At 45.6% G+C, this 13627-nt stretch overlaps 1 protein-coding gene and 1 long non-coding RNA gene across 2 annotated transcripts; both read left to right on the forward strand.

Annotated features, from left to right (window-relative positions):
* Nucleotides 1–6782: 6782 nt before the first annotated feature.
* LOC110578495 lies at nt 6783–8324 on the forward strand. Its single transcript, XR_002480181.2, has 2 exons — nt 6783–6871; nt 7655–8324. It is a non-coding gene; the product is annotated as an uncharacterized LOC110578495 (long non-coding RNA).
* Nucleotides 8325–10583: 2259 nt separating this feature from the next.
* Nucleotides 10584–12082, forward strand: CRCT1 (cysteine rich C-terminal 1). Its single transcript, XM_021687990.2, has 2 exons — nt 10584–10673; nt 11449–12082. Exon 2 carries the CDS (start codon nt 11476–11478, stop codon nt 11761–11763), a length of 288 nt encoding a protein of 95 aa, XP_021543665.1. The 5' UTR covers nt 10584–10673; nt 11449–11475; the 3' UTR covers nt 11764–12082.
* The last annotated feature ends 1545 nt before the right edge of the window (nt 12083–13627 follow it).

Raw genomic sequence — 13627 nt, forward strand, 5'->3', positions numbered from 1 at the left:
CTGAAGACATCCATTGATGATGGCCAACATGGGTGACTGCACAGCTGTGAGGGACAGCCCAGCCCCCCAGCAGATGGAGACACCTCTGCCTCAGTGTGACAAGTGTCTGTGCTCTGCAACCGACCCCCCCCGCCCCGCTGTCTGCTCAGCTCACCTGAGCTCTCAGCTTCCAGCCTCTCCCCTGGGAAAACAAGGTGCCTCAGTGCTTGTGCTTCCAGGAGCCTCCTTGGCTATTTTTACTCCTGAGTCCCCACCCCGGAAATTTACTTACTTCCCAAGGGGAGGAGTCCTCCTTTCTCTGGTTATTCACTCCTGGGGCTCCTATAACATTCCTGCTCTCAGGCTCCAGCTATGCAAATGCTCCCAGTTGAGGAGATAACACTGCAGCTGGCCAAGAGCCCCGGCAGGAGTGAGCATCCCACGCATCAGGAATTCAAGGGCAGGCAGAGTGAGGCTGGCATAGGGCTGTGGGGTGAGGCTTTTCCAGGAAGTTTGACCGGCACCTGGGGGCCCCATGCAGCTGCAACTTCGTGAGTCAGTCCTGGTGTCCCTGCCTTCACCCATGTCTCTGGTATTCACTTCTTGGAGGTGGTGGTGCCCAGGCAGGTGAGAAGATTGCTCCATGACTTGAGACCAGAACTGCTACAGGGCTCTTCCAGCTAGCACTATCACTGTAGTGCTAACTAACACCTCTATCACCTCACATAATTATCATTTCTTTTTTTGTGGTGAAAACATTTAAGATCTAGGCTCTCAGCAACTTTGAAGTATATAATACAGTATTATTGATTATATCACTATGCTGTGCATTAGATCTCCAGGATTATTCATCTTCCAGTTGCAAGTTTGGACCCTTTACCAGCATCTCCTCAATTCCCCCACTTCTAGCCTCTGGTAACTACCATTCTACTCTCTGTTGCTGTGAGTTGGGCTTTTTTAGATTCCATGTGTAAGTGACATCATGCAGTATTTGTCTTTCTCGTCTGACATCTCATTTAGCATACTGCCCTCAAGGTTCATCGATGTCACAAAGCAGGATTTCCTTCTTTGTTATGGCTGATTAATATTCTCTGTGTGTGTATCACATTTTCTTCATTCATTCTTCTCTTGGTGGACAATTAGGTTGTTTCCTTATCTTGGCTATTGTGGATAATGCTGCAATAAACATGGGAGTGCAGGTATTTTTTTGATATCCTGTTTTCATTTCCTATAGCTATATACCTAGATGTGGGATTGCTGGATCATATGGTAGTTTTATTTTTAATTTTTTGAGGAACCTCTGTACTGTTTTCCAAAGTGGCATAACCAATTTACAAGTGCACAAAAGTTCCCTTTTCTCCATATCCTCACCAATACTTTTTCTGTCTTGTCTTCTGGATGATAGCCATTCTAATAGGTGTGAGATGATATCTCATTGTGGTTTTGATTTGCATTTCTCTGATGTTGAGCGTCTTTTCATGTACCTATTGGCCATTTGGCTGTTTTCTTTGGAAAAATGTCTATTCAGTTCCTCAGCCCATTTTTAAAATTGGAATTTTTTTGTTATTGAGTTTTATGAATTTTTAAAAATATATTTTGGATATTAACCCCTTATCCAATATATGGTTTGCAAGCATTTTCTATTTCATAGGTTGCCTTTCCATTTTGTTGATTGTTTCTTTTGCTGTGCAGAAACTTTTTAGTTTGATGTATTCCCACTTGTTGATTTTCGTTTTCTTTTTTTTTTTTAAAGATTTTATTTATTTGACAGAGAGAGCACAAGCAGAGGGAGAGAGAGAGGGAGAAGCAGGCTCCCTGCTGAGCAAGGAGCCCGATGTGGGACTCGATCCCAGGACCCTGGGATCATGACCTGGGCTGAAGGCTTAACCAACTGAGCCACCCAGGCGTCCCTGATTTTCGTTTTTGTTGCTTATGCTTTTGGTGTCAGGCCAAAAAATCTTGCCAAGACCAGTGTCAAGGAGGGCTTCTTCCTTATGTTGTACTCTAGGAGTTTTATGGTATCAGGCATTATGTTTAAGTCTTTAATTAATCTTGAGATGATTTTTGTGAGTGGAGTAAGAGAGGGGTCCAGTTTCACTTTTATGCATGTGGTTATCCAGTTTAACCAAAACCATTTTTAAATTCGAATCCTCTGGGGACTCTAGGCCTTTCCACCATTTCTCTGACAGGATATGCAGAAACTGGGCTAAAGGGCACTCTGATTTGAGAAACAAGCATGAAATCTAGGGCCCAAAGAGCTGAGATTGAAGCCTGGCATCTTCTCTCATCTGTGACCTTAGACAAATTGCTTGGCCTCTCTGAGCATCAGTTTTCTTTTTGAATAACAACAGTGATAACCCTCTGTCCTACCCAGTAAGGTTGTGAAATTCAAATAAAAGCATGAATGCCAAAACACCTTATAAACAGGAAAGTGCTCTCCATAGTGAAAGTATAAGAAGCCCCACCTTTTTTCTTTTCTGAAAAGAGGTACAAAAACTATCTTGACAATTCAAATAGGCCCAAAGTGGTGGCAATCTGTCCATCCTCCTCTATGGAATTTGTCAAGCCCCAATCTAGTAAATAGGTAGCTGGGAACTGACAGGCTGAAAGAAGGGCCTGGGAATGCCCTACCGACAGTCCTGACATCTCTAGATTTCCACTTATCACTGATTACTATTGATGAGGACAATAACAATAAGGACAAGAATAAGAAGGGCTAACGGTTACTGGGCACTTCCTACATGCCAGGTCCAGGGCTAAGGACTTTATAAGCATTATCTCAAGGACTCTTCATATAACCCTATGAGATGGACACTGTCATTATCTTCATTTGATGGATGAGTATATAGGTTCACAGAAGTTCACACAGCTAGTAAATGACAGAGCTGCAAGCCCAGGCAACATCTTTGTTTATCTTTGAGAATTTTCTTTGTTGTGTCTTTACGGAGTTTTCCCCTTGGCCAAAGGCATCCTGTCAGACTCAGAGATGTGAACCTTTAATTCCAAACATCAGTGGAAATAATTTTAATAAATTTAATTTCATTTTAAGTAAACCATGTTCTGAAACTTGAAACTATTTTTAAATCTAGGTGTGTATTAGCTTCTCATTGCTGCTATAACAAATTACCATAAACTTAGTGGCTTAAAACAACCCAAATTTATTCTCTTCTGTAGGTCAGAAGTCCAACATGGGTCTTACCAGGCTAATATCGAGGTGTTGGCAGAGTTATGTTCCTTCTAGAGGCTCTAGGGAACAACCTATTTCCTTACTGTTTCCAGCTTCTAGAAGCTTCCCAAATGCCTTAGCTCATGGTCATTTTCAAAGCACATCATTTTCAAAGCACTCTGCTTCATTTGTCACATCTCCTTTGTCTCACACTGACCCTCTTTCCTCCCTCTTAAAAGTACCCTGGGATTACACTAGGCCCACCTGGATAATCCAAGATAATTTCCCCATCTCAAAATCCTTAATCTAATCACATCTGCAAAGTCTTTTTTGCTGTGTAAGGTAACCTATTCATGGGTTCTGGGGATTTGGACATGGCCATCTTTGAGGGGAGAGGCATTACTCTGTTTCCTATAGTGTGCATCAGGGCAATAGTGAGTAATGAAAATAAGACAAATGATAAAATTACCATCCCAATATTAAATTCCAAAATCAGCATGGAATGAATGGGAGCACTACTCAGCAGAAGCTCCTACAGAGGCGGTTCCCAGGCCAGGGTCTGGCAGTGAAAGGGTTGATCTACAAAGAACTACAGAGGAAGATCAGGCAGCAGATGTTTTTAGGACCACTCAGGTCTGTCCGGGCTGGAGGTATTCAGATGACCTGATGGGCACATCTGGTTTTGTTCACTATCAAAACCTGAGACCGCGGATCCTGGGAGGCTCAGTCGTTAAGCATCTGCTTTCGGCTCAGCTCATGGTCCCAGGGTCCTGGGATCGAGCCCCACATTGGGCTCCCTGCTCAGCGGGAAGCCTGCTTCTCCTTCTCCCACTCCCCCTGCTTGTGTTCCCTCTCTCGCTGTATCTCTCTCTGTCAAATAAATAAAATCTTTAAAAAAAAAGATTAAAACCTGAGACCATTATGCAATCCCACCTCACCAAGCACCTTCACATTATGACTCAATTTCTCTGAGTTTTCCTACAGGAAGAGAATATGCCCATCATGCCAATATTTAACCCTCATATTTTTCTTTGTAAATTGATGTCATCAGTCTTTTGGGAGTTAGTTGCGGTGACTCAGCATCACCAGGATTGGTAAGCTCAGAGGCATTGACAAGGTTGGATTTCTGGCCCAAGGAAATGCCATCAAGGTAGTACTGCCCTAGGGAGGGTTCTTGAGGCCCCCCAGCTGGCCCAGTCCTCATAATGCCAGACACTGCTTTTCAGATGTAGGTACTCAATTCCTGGTTCCTGAAAGCAGTAGCAGTAAAGATTACTTCCAACTTTTCTAAACATGAGATTCAGACAAAGATTCACCATGTTTATTATGATTTTCACCCCAAATTAAATAGCCATGTTTAACAAGCAAATTATGTAAAATAAAGCTTGCTAGAAAAAAAAATCACAAGAAGAAATAAAATATATAAGAGGCAGGGTGCTGTGATAGAGGGCTGATAACAGGATCTGAATTCTAGCTCTGCCTCTAAGTCTTTGTGTGATCTGGGACAAGACTCTTCTCATCTCTGAGCCTCAGTTTCCTCATTTGTAAAATAAGGAACATGATCAAAATCAAGTGATTCTCATCCTACTGCATATTGGAACCACCCAATGAACTTTTGGAGACTGTCAGTGCCCATCCCTCACTGGAGTCGAGAACCATTGTGTCTGAATGGTGGCCAAGGTCCTTTACACATCTGTTCTATCATTCCATGAAATGTCTGGGATTTGTCAATGAAAATCTGGATTTGGATTTGTTGGAGGCACCCATCCTTCTTATTGAATAGCAAATTCAACTGAACAAGGAAATGCAAATTGAGTGTCAATTCAATGAAAATTGAAAATTGAGCATTAAAATCGATCCCTTAGGGATTCCTACACTCAAAGACCTAACTGTGTGTCAGCTAGGTGAGCAAATAATTATAAGTCAGAAGGTATGTACATTGTTCCTTTCAAAATTTATCATACCTGTGTATTAAATGGATAATTTCTTTAACTTGTATTAGGCTTCTTTTTCCAGAAATTCAGAGCCTTTGTTATGCATCCTTTCCTGTATTTCTCAGTGAGGGGGGAAGAGGTGGATCCCCTGATGCACAGAGCTCTAGCAGCCAAAGCAAGCTCCCTGGCTCCCCACCTGGTGGGCTTTATCTAAACCCACCTGCCCACTTTGTGCTGCCATTTGGAAGTGGGACAGCATCACATTTCACTTTTAATATTCGTTGAGTGCTTACTGTGTACCAGGCACTATTCCAAGAGTTTTATGGATGTTAACTCATTTAATCTGCAAAGGATCCTATGAGATAAATACTATTACTTTCCCATATCACAGATGAAGACAATGAGACAGAGAACTAATGTCACTTGTCCAACATCATACAGCTGGTAAGCTTGTAAGTGGGGAGCTGAGATTCAAACCACAGACTGGTTCTAGCACTCATGCTCTTGGCCACTTATAAATGGGTTCAGTGGCTTCCACAAAATGTTCTATGGCTACCAAAAATAATGCTTACAAAGAATGAATGGCAACAGGGGAAATGTTTATGTTTAAATCTTAAGTGAAAAGTTAGTAAGATAAACTCTTACAGACAATACTATGATAAAGACTGTGTAAAGTCAAAACAAAACAAAATCACTAAAAAGCTATATTCAGTAAAAAAAAAAAGACTGGAAAAAAGTAAAATGGAGGATGTAAGGAAAATAGCAAAATATTAAGAATGTTCAGAAGGTGCGATTGTAAATGAATTTTAAATTCTTCCTATCTGTATTTTTTTCATAATGATCAGGCTTTCTTATAATCTCATCCCCCAGTAGCAAGTAAGTACCATGAATTTTTTTTGCATGTGTGTAAGAAAACAGTAGGGCTCAGCTCTAATATTTTCTTAGGGATGACCGGAACTGATGCCTCACTTCTGGCAACTTCCATGAGTCCAGTTCCACTGCTCCACCTTCAGCATATGCCTGGTCCTTTCTGCCTCACCTTGGTCTGACTAAAGATGCCTTTTTTAGGACCATATGTGGAAAGAGAAGCCATTCCTAGAATTCTTCTGCCCTTTCAAGGGGATTGTTAGTGCTGAATCAGGGTTATTTGTGAGTTCTCTTGGTATGTCAAGTTCAGGTAAGGCGAGAAATCAAACCACCCACACCATCTGCATTAGATCTACTAAAATAACATCACTGAGATATCGAGCATTCTTAATCTGGGTTATGGCATCATCTAAGAATGAAAAAGTCACATTAGATCATAGGCTCAGGCCTGGCATTTTATTTTGGATCTCTAATCTCATTCTAAAAGGAGCCGTTTGATTTCCATCTTGGGAATTTTTCTTTCCATTTCCAAGCCAAAGAGAAGAGAGACTTCTCTTCATCCCTGAGGTCTAGAACGCCATTGACCCAGCTCAGGAAACAGGGAGCATAGCAGAGCTGCCTGTGAGGCTGACAGGCAATGTGTGCAATCCACAAAGCACCATCACCATCCTTGTGGCCTGCAATGCTCGGGGGACCTTCCTGACAAGCTAATACTTAACATGCTTATGGAGGGAGGAATTAGGTCCCTGGGATGTGAGGGAAGGGTAGTCACATGTGCCCTTTGTGAAAGATTCTGTTAGTATCCCTCATGTGGTCCACACCTCCTGATACCAGGTCAGAGCTGAACCTGTATAAAAGTCAGAAGCTTCTAACAGCACCTCAGTCTACCTGCATCCTGGGTGATCTGCTCCAGTGCCTGAACCAGGTAAAGTACATCTCGAGGACCGGGAGGGACTCTTGGTGTTGGTGTTTCAGGCAAGGAGTAGCCCTGGGGGTTGTTGAGAAGAAAAAAAATTTAAGAGAGAGAGGCAGGGAGGGGCAGAGGGAAGGGAGAACCATAGGGAGAGAGAATCTTAAAAAACAAAACAAAACATTTTATTTATTTATGAGAGAGAGAGAGAGAGAAAGAGAGAAGAAGCAGGATCTCCAAGCTGGACGTGGGGCTCGATCCCAGGATCCTGGGATCATGACCTGAGCCGGAGGCTAGATGCTTAACTGACTGAGCCACCCAGGTGCCCTGGGAGAGAAAGAATCTGAAGCAGGCTCCACACCCAGTGCAGAGCCTAATGGGGGCTCGATCTCACAACCCTGAGATCATGACCTGAGCTGAAATCAACCTGAGCTGAAATCAAGAGTCAGACACTTGGACAGCCAACTGAGCCAGTGAGATACCCCAGGCTAAGGACAATCTTAAGAAAGACATGGCAAAAAGAGGATTTGGATGGGAGGGTTCTGCTGAAGGGGGAGGGTGTAAAGTAGGAGAAGGGAAAGAAGGATTGGTGTCTTTTTGAAACTACAAAGAATTCATTTGAAATTATGGAGTTCCTAGGTTGAAACCTTTTGTATATTTCTTGTAATTGATTTTGGGAGATTGGGTTTAAAAATCTGATCATCATAAAGATGGAATCTTGTGAATTCATAGCTCAGTTTTAAATGTAGGTAAGTTATCTTGGGCTGGTTGAACTTAGAATGCTGTTTTGTTTTTCAGCTTCATTCAGTTCCTGTTGAGATGTCCTGCCAGCAAAGCCAGCAGCAGTGCCAGCCCCCTCCCAAGTGCTCCCCCAAGGGTACTTCTAAGTGTCCTCCCAAGTGTCCCCCAAAATGCCCCCCTAAGTGCCCAGCCCCCTGCCCACCTCCAGTCTCTCCCTGCTGCAGCATCGGCTCTGGGGGCGGCGGCTGCTGCAGCTCTGGGGGCGGCGGCTGCTGCCTGAGCCACCACAGGCCCCGCCGATCTCTTCGACGCCGACACCAGAACTCTGACTGCTGTGGCAGTGGTGGTGGCCATTCTGGAGGCTCCAGCTGCTGCCACAGCTCTGGGAGCTCCGGCTGCTCTTCTGGGAGCTCTGGATGTTGCGGCAGCTCTGGGGGCTGCTGCTGATCTGGGCCGTGGGGAGCACTGAGGAGCAGCCCTGGAGGAGCCACTGGGCCGAGACTCCTCTTCTCCCATTTGGAAGAACAGAAGAGGACGGAAAGGCTTCCGAATGCTTTGAGTTTCCCTCTTCCTCCCACCCGTGTCCATTCCACTGTGAGGTCTAGAGGGTTAGCCTGTGGCATTCACTAGTCTGATTCCCTCTCGCACACACATCTTTGGAGGACTTGGTGTTGGAGTTCAGTTATGAAGCTGCTTTCTCTGTAACAATAAAGCTTCTTATTCCTGATGTCACAGCCTCCTGATTATGTCTTGTTCACCTCGCCCACTCACCCCCTCCATCAAGCCCTCTGCCCTTCCATTCTTTTAAGTGCAAGTGATTACTTTACAATTCAGTTTGGGAAGATTTTGGCACTGAAGCTTCTTAGACCTCTGGGAAACAATATTCCCTTTTATGCTCTGATTTTGGAAACTTTAGGCTTGAAGGAAAGATTTGTGTCTGAGACTATTACCCTGACACAAGCTTTGCATGAGGGGAGTCAAGAATGGTTTTTCAGAGGGGAGGTTGGTGATACCCAGAAAGGTTACAGTGGTATGAGATACTCTGAAGTGAGGGTTTCCTTCAAGTATGGGTGACAGTTTAAAGAAGACTTTATCTCCTAGTTATGGGGATAAGGTCTCCTCAAGTGCTCATTCCGGGCTCCAATAAATAAACACCTCTTCCTTTTCTGATGCTTATTATCCCAGGTGCTTCCATCTGTTACTAGAGAGGAGATATGGGGGGGGTGGGTTGGATTTGGGGGAGTGAGTTTAGGAGGCAGGTATGAAATGTCTGAGCCCACTTTCCCTGGATCCTGAAAGTCTGAGTATGGGTCCAAGTACAGAATCAAGAAGGGCATCCTCCTCTGCCAAAGAATGTCTCCATGTGGTCAGTATGTTGTGTGTGTGTGTGTGTATGTGTGTGTGTTAAGGGGGAACAGGAGGGCTTTAGTCACTGTGGTGAGTTTTCCATTTTCTTTAGGAATAGGCTGATTCCTTCAGGAGATACTCAGAAAATTTATGATAAGAATGATAATTCCCAGTCTTTTATAGACAAGAAGAATAATTAGCTTTTCCTTTGATATGCGTTAACAGTGATAGGTGAAGTAAGTTAGTATATGAGACCATAGCAAGTCCATGTAGCATTCCTGCACTTGTCCATGTCATCTCCCAGAAGAGATCCCCTCTCCCAGAGGCCTTGTTACTTCATTACTTCGTTCTCTATTCTAATAAGACCTCACCTCTTGGAATGTCTCACCTGTACTCACCAACGAGTGCCCCCAGGTACATGCAACCTGTTAATCAGGCTCTAAAGGTACATTAAATGAAACTGGTATCTTTCATGATTGACTTTTCTTTGTCTGTTTCATCATACCATGCCCAGCTCACTTACCTCCAACCTATCTCTCACCATCAACTCTCGAATTCTTAGTCTTGGGTTTCTCTTTTATCTCATGGTTGTGGGTGCTTGCACTCAATAAGAAGTTCTGAAGCCATTTGACCTCCAAACTCTGTCCCAATTTTTAAAACTCAGTTATTCTAAAAGTACCATTTCTCATGGACACTTTGGACCTTGGGAAGCACCTGGCTTGACTTCCTTCCTTCCTTTTTTTTCCTCCCTTCCTTCCTTCTTTCTTTCCTTCTTTCCTTCCTTCCTTCCTCCCTCCCACTCTCCCTCCCTCCCTCCCTCTCTCCATTGGCCACTGGTTCCAAGGAGGACTTATCTTCAAAAGGATTTTGGTGGGGGTGGGGAGTAAGAAGCAGGGAGTCCCACAGGCTGGCTTAGCATTTTGCAATTGGGCCAGGCATCCTGCACATATTTTTCTCTTAAGCCTCCAGGGCTGTATGGAGATATGGCAACCTGACTACATTCACAGCTTTTCTGGTCTTAATGGTTCTATAACTTTGCCTGGGTTTTTCTTCCTGTTTCCAGTGACAAAGAGAAATCACCACTGGGATTCCCAGAGGCATATCCCCACCGTCATCTTAACTCAGTGTTATCTGGAAGCTTCTAGATGAAGCCCAGCAGGCTTTTCACATAGCCTGTGGCCTGACTTGAAAAGCCAAGGACCAAGAGTCAGAGAGAAGCAAAGAAAGATAATAAAGTAAGTAAATTACCAATACCAAGTAAATGACTACACAAGGATGGTTGTGAGAATGGGGTAACTGTGTGTGTGTGTGCGTGTGCGTGTGTGTGTGTGTGTGTGTGTATTGTAGAAGAGGGCAAAGAGAACAGGTCCCAAAGAGAGGTCCCAGACCCCACATGAGCCCTCATAACTTTTCTTAGCACACACACAGCTCTCCCAGCTATGGGCAGTGTCTTATTTGGAAAGTAAACACGTCACAGCAATCCTGGCACCTCTGTGAAGTGACTTGAATACCCACGTGCACCACCTACAGTGCTACCTGAGTGATGAATGTCTCTGGGATGTGAGCATCAGCTGACCATGTCTATTGGGAAATGGGCCCCTCCCAAGAGGCAGTGACTTACTGCAATCTTATAAAAGGTTCTCTGGCTGGACACTGCTCGGTCCATTGCCTAGCAGGTGCCCCATTCCAGTTGTGAACTGATCAAGTCTTCCAGTGTAACCAGGGTCTGGTAAGTGTCCAAGCAGGACCTGGGGGGTAGTTCTAGACTTGAAGGCAGAGGGGAGGAGAAGGCAGAGCAAAGCCTTAGGCTTCAAGTGAGCCAATCTTTCATGGTACCAATGAGGACATGGAGGCTCGACTTGGAACCGTGACTTCTGCAAGGTTAGCAGAATGTGGCTAGAGCCCAGGCCTTTGGCTCCCTGGACTGGGATATATTTCCATCTTCTACACCACTGGTATGCAGACTGGTACACTCTTTTCCTTATACTTGGAAACGGGGCACAGGCAGGAATGAAGACCAGGACATGCTTCTTGTATTTGTGGGTTCCTTAGACCCAGGCAGCAGGTCCTCATGTGTGATTTGGGTATTTTCTAATTGGTGGGGTGTTTATACAATGCTAATAATTGTGTGAACAGCACTTGAAGATCTGTGGCCACAGGGAAATGGGGGAAGAGAAAAGAGCCAAAGGAAGAGTTTGGACTGGATCATGCAGATAAATTGCCATCATATCTTCTTTAGCTTCCACTGTGGAGCACTTGGGTGGTCCTTATTTTAGTCGGAGAAAATGGAAACCCATTGATTCTCGGCAGACTGTTCCCTGCTTTATGCCTGTTTAACTCACTGGAAACACCTGGTTGGGGTGTGTTTCTTTGCTTCCCCTCCTTTCTCCCCTGCACCAGGCCAGGCTAGCTTGCTCACAAAGCCAACCAAATCTCTAAAGCCCTGAGTTCAGTTGTTGGGGTGAAAAGGCCTGCCAGCCTGTAAAAGGCTTCTTGTCTTCCAGGTTCGCCGTGACGAGCTGAGCTCCACCATGTCCTCCCAGCAGAGCGCAGCTTCCGCCAAGGGCTTTTCCAAGGGGTGTGCCCAGGGCCCCGCTCCGTGTCCTGCTCCCGCACCCGCAGCCTCATCCTCCTGCTGCAGCTGCTGCGGTTTGGACGGCGGCTGCTGTGGCTCTGGTGGCTGCTGTGGCTCCAGCGGCTGTGGCTGCTTCCCCAGAAGACGCCGCCGACAGCGTCGGAGTGGGTGCTGCAGCTGCTGCGGAGGTGGCAGTCAGAGCTCCAGCAACGTCCAGAGCCAAGGCTGCTGTGGCGGCTGCTGAGGCCCCCGCCGCCCTGTGAGCTGCTGGAGGCTGCCCGCTGAGCCCTGCTTCCCCACTGGAGTCCCTGCTGCGTGTCACCGTGCTCCTGCAAGGGGCTAGGTTGGAGTGTGCTCCCCTCCACCTCCCCGTAAACCTACCTGCACTGGATGTTCCAAAACCCACGCTGTTCTCAGCCCCACCAAACTCTGACCCCCGTGTTATCCTCCCCGGGAACGTGAGCACCATGGGTGGAATACTGGACCCTACCGTGGCAGAGGCTTGCACACAGTTGGTGCTTAATAAATATCCATGTCATAATAAAGCTTCTACCTCCCAAGAACACTTCGTTTCTTATTCTTTCATTTGTGTGTTTATTATTGCGTTCTGTTACCCTGTCCACTACCTCTCACTTAGCCCTGGCTTGGCATACCTAAAAGGGAGAAAAGTCAAATTCATGCCTGAACAAGAGTGGCTTCCTGGTACTTAATTATGATAGCAGAAATCACAAATGGAGCCAGACAGTGTTCTAAAAATTTGACGTGACATGCACCACCTCATGGCATTCTCACAATGACTCAATGGGGGTAGGTGCTGTTACTCCATTTTACAGAAGAGAAACTGAGGATAAGTAACTTGCTCAGTCACTCAACCAGTGCATGATGGAGATGACTGGGTGTTCCACTGCTGGCTTATACTCCTAACTGCTTTTTCTGGTTCCCTGAAACTTTCCAGAGCCTTCTGGCTGTTGTGCTCACCCTCCGGCCCACTAGGCCCTGCACAAGCTGCTGTGTGGCAAAGATTTGGATCTGCAATTCTCCAAGACTTTGGAATCAGGCAATCTGAGACTTTCTTTTGCTACAGGATTATCAACCCACTGCTTTGCTTGCTGGGTGAGGAAACTTTTCCAAGCTCAACCTTCCAGGAGCCTGGGAAGCTCCCTCTTCAGGCCTCATCCATGCAGCCAAGGCCCGACCAACAGTCATGGACGTCTGGGACTCTGTAGGGTGCAATGAGCCATGCTCAGAAGCATGGCTATGTTATTCTCTAGAGGTGGCTGTGATGGTGGTGGCAGGGTCATCCTGAGGTCTGAAGCCCACACCTGTGGGCATAGATCTTACTTCCTCACTTGAGGAAAGAGGAAACAGGGAGAATGACATCCCTGTGGTTCACGGATGCAGGAGATGGTAATACTGGTGGTGATAATAGGAACAATTGCTGCCACTTATTGGGCACTTCCTTTGTTCCAGGCACAGGGCTAAGCACTCTACATACATTCTCTCAGCTGATCCCCATGGTAATCTCAAAATCTAGACTTTACTTCCCTCATTTTTTTAAATCTGAGAAAACTGGGGTTCAGAGAGTTTCAGTGACTTGCCTAAAGTTGCACAGCTAGTGAATGTCCAAGGTCTCCGGATAGTGAGTGAGGGAGATAAGATTTGAACCAGGATCTGTCTGACTCCAAAGTCCATGTTTTCAGAATTGGCATCATATTCTACTGCCTTAGAAATCACCACCATTCAAGGGAAGGGACACTTGGGCCTCTGGACACACCCAGGCTCATAGAAAATTGAAGCTTGGCTCCTTGGTGCTGCTCCATCAGTAACCTGATGACTAGCAAGCTCTGTCATGGCTTCCACCCAACAAAAGTATTTGCTCAGAAGTGAGGTAGGAGATGGTCTATTGATTCATCCAGGATGTTTAGAGCAGAGGCCAAAGGACCCCTTTTGGGGAGCTTCTGAAGGGTAGCCCTGCTCTGGATGGGAGGGGTTCCTACTTCCATCTCTGAGATTCTGTGATTCTTAGTAGGAGGTGACTTGTGGAAACTGCTTACAAACAGATAATATCACCTGTGGACCTGCCCCTCCCACACCAGTGATATGTGTTG

This window comes from Neomonachus schauinslandi, chromosome 4 (genome assembly GCF_002201575.2).
Source record: "Neomonachus schauinslandi chromosome 4, ASM220157v2, whole genome shotgun sequence".
In the NCBI taxonomy this organism is placed as follows: domain Eukaryota; kingdom Metazoa; phylum Chordata; class Mammalia; order Carnivora; family Phocidae; genus Neomonachus; species Neomonachus schauinslandi.

Coding starts and splice junctions, on each gene's coding strand:
- CRCT1 (XM_021687990.2), top strand. CDS start 11,476: ATGTCCTCCCAGCAGAGCGCAGCTTCCGCCAAGGGCTTTTCCAAGGGG.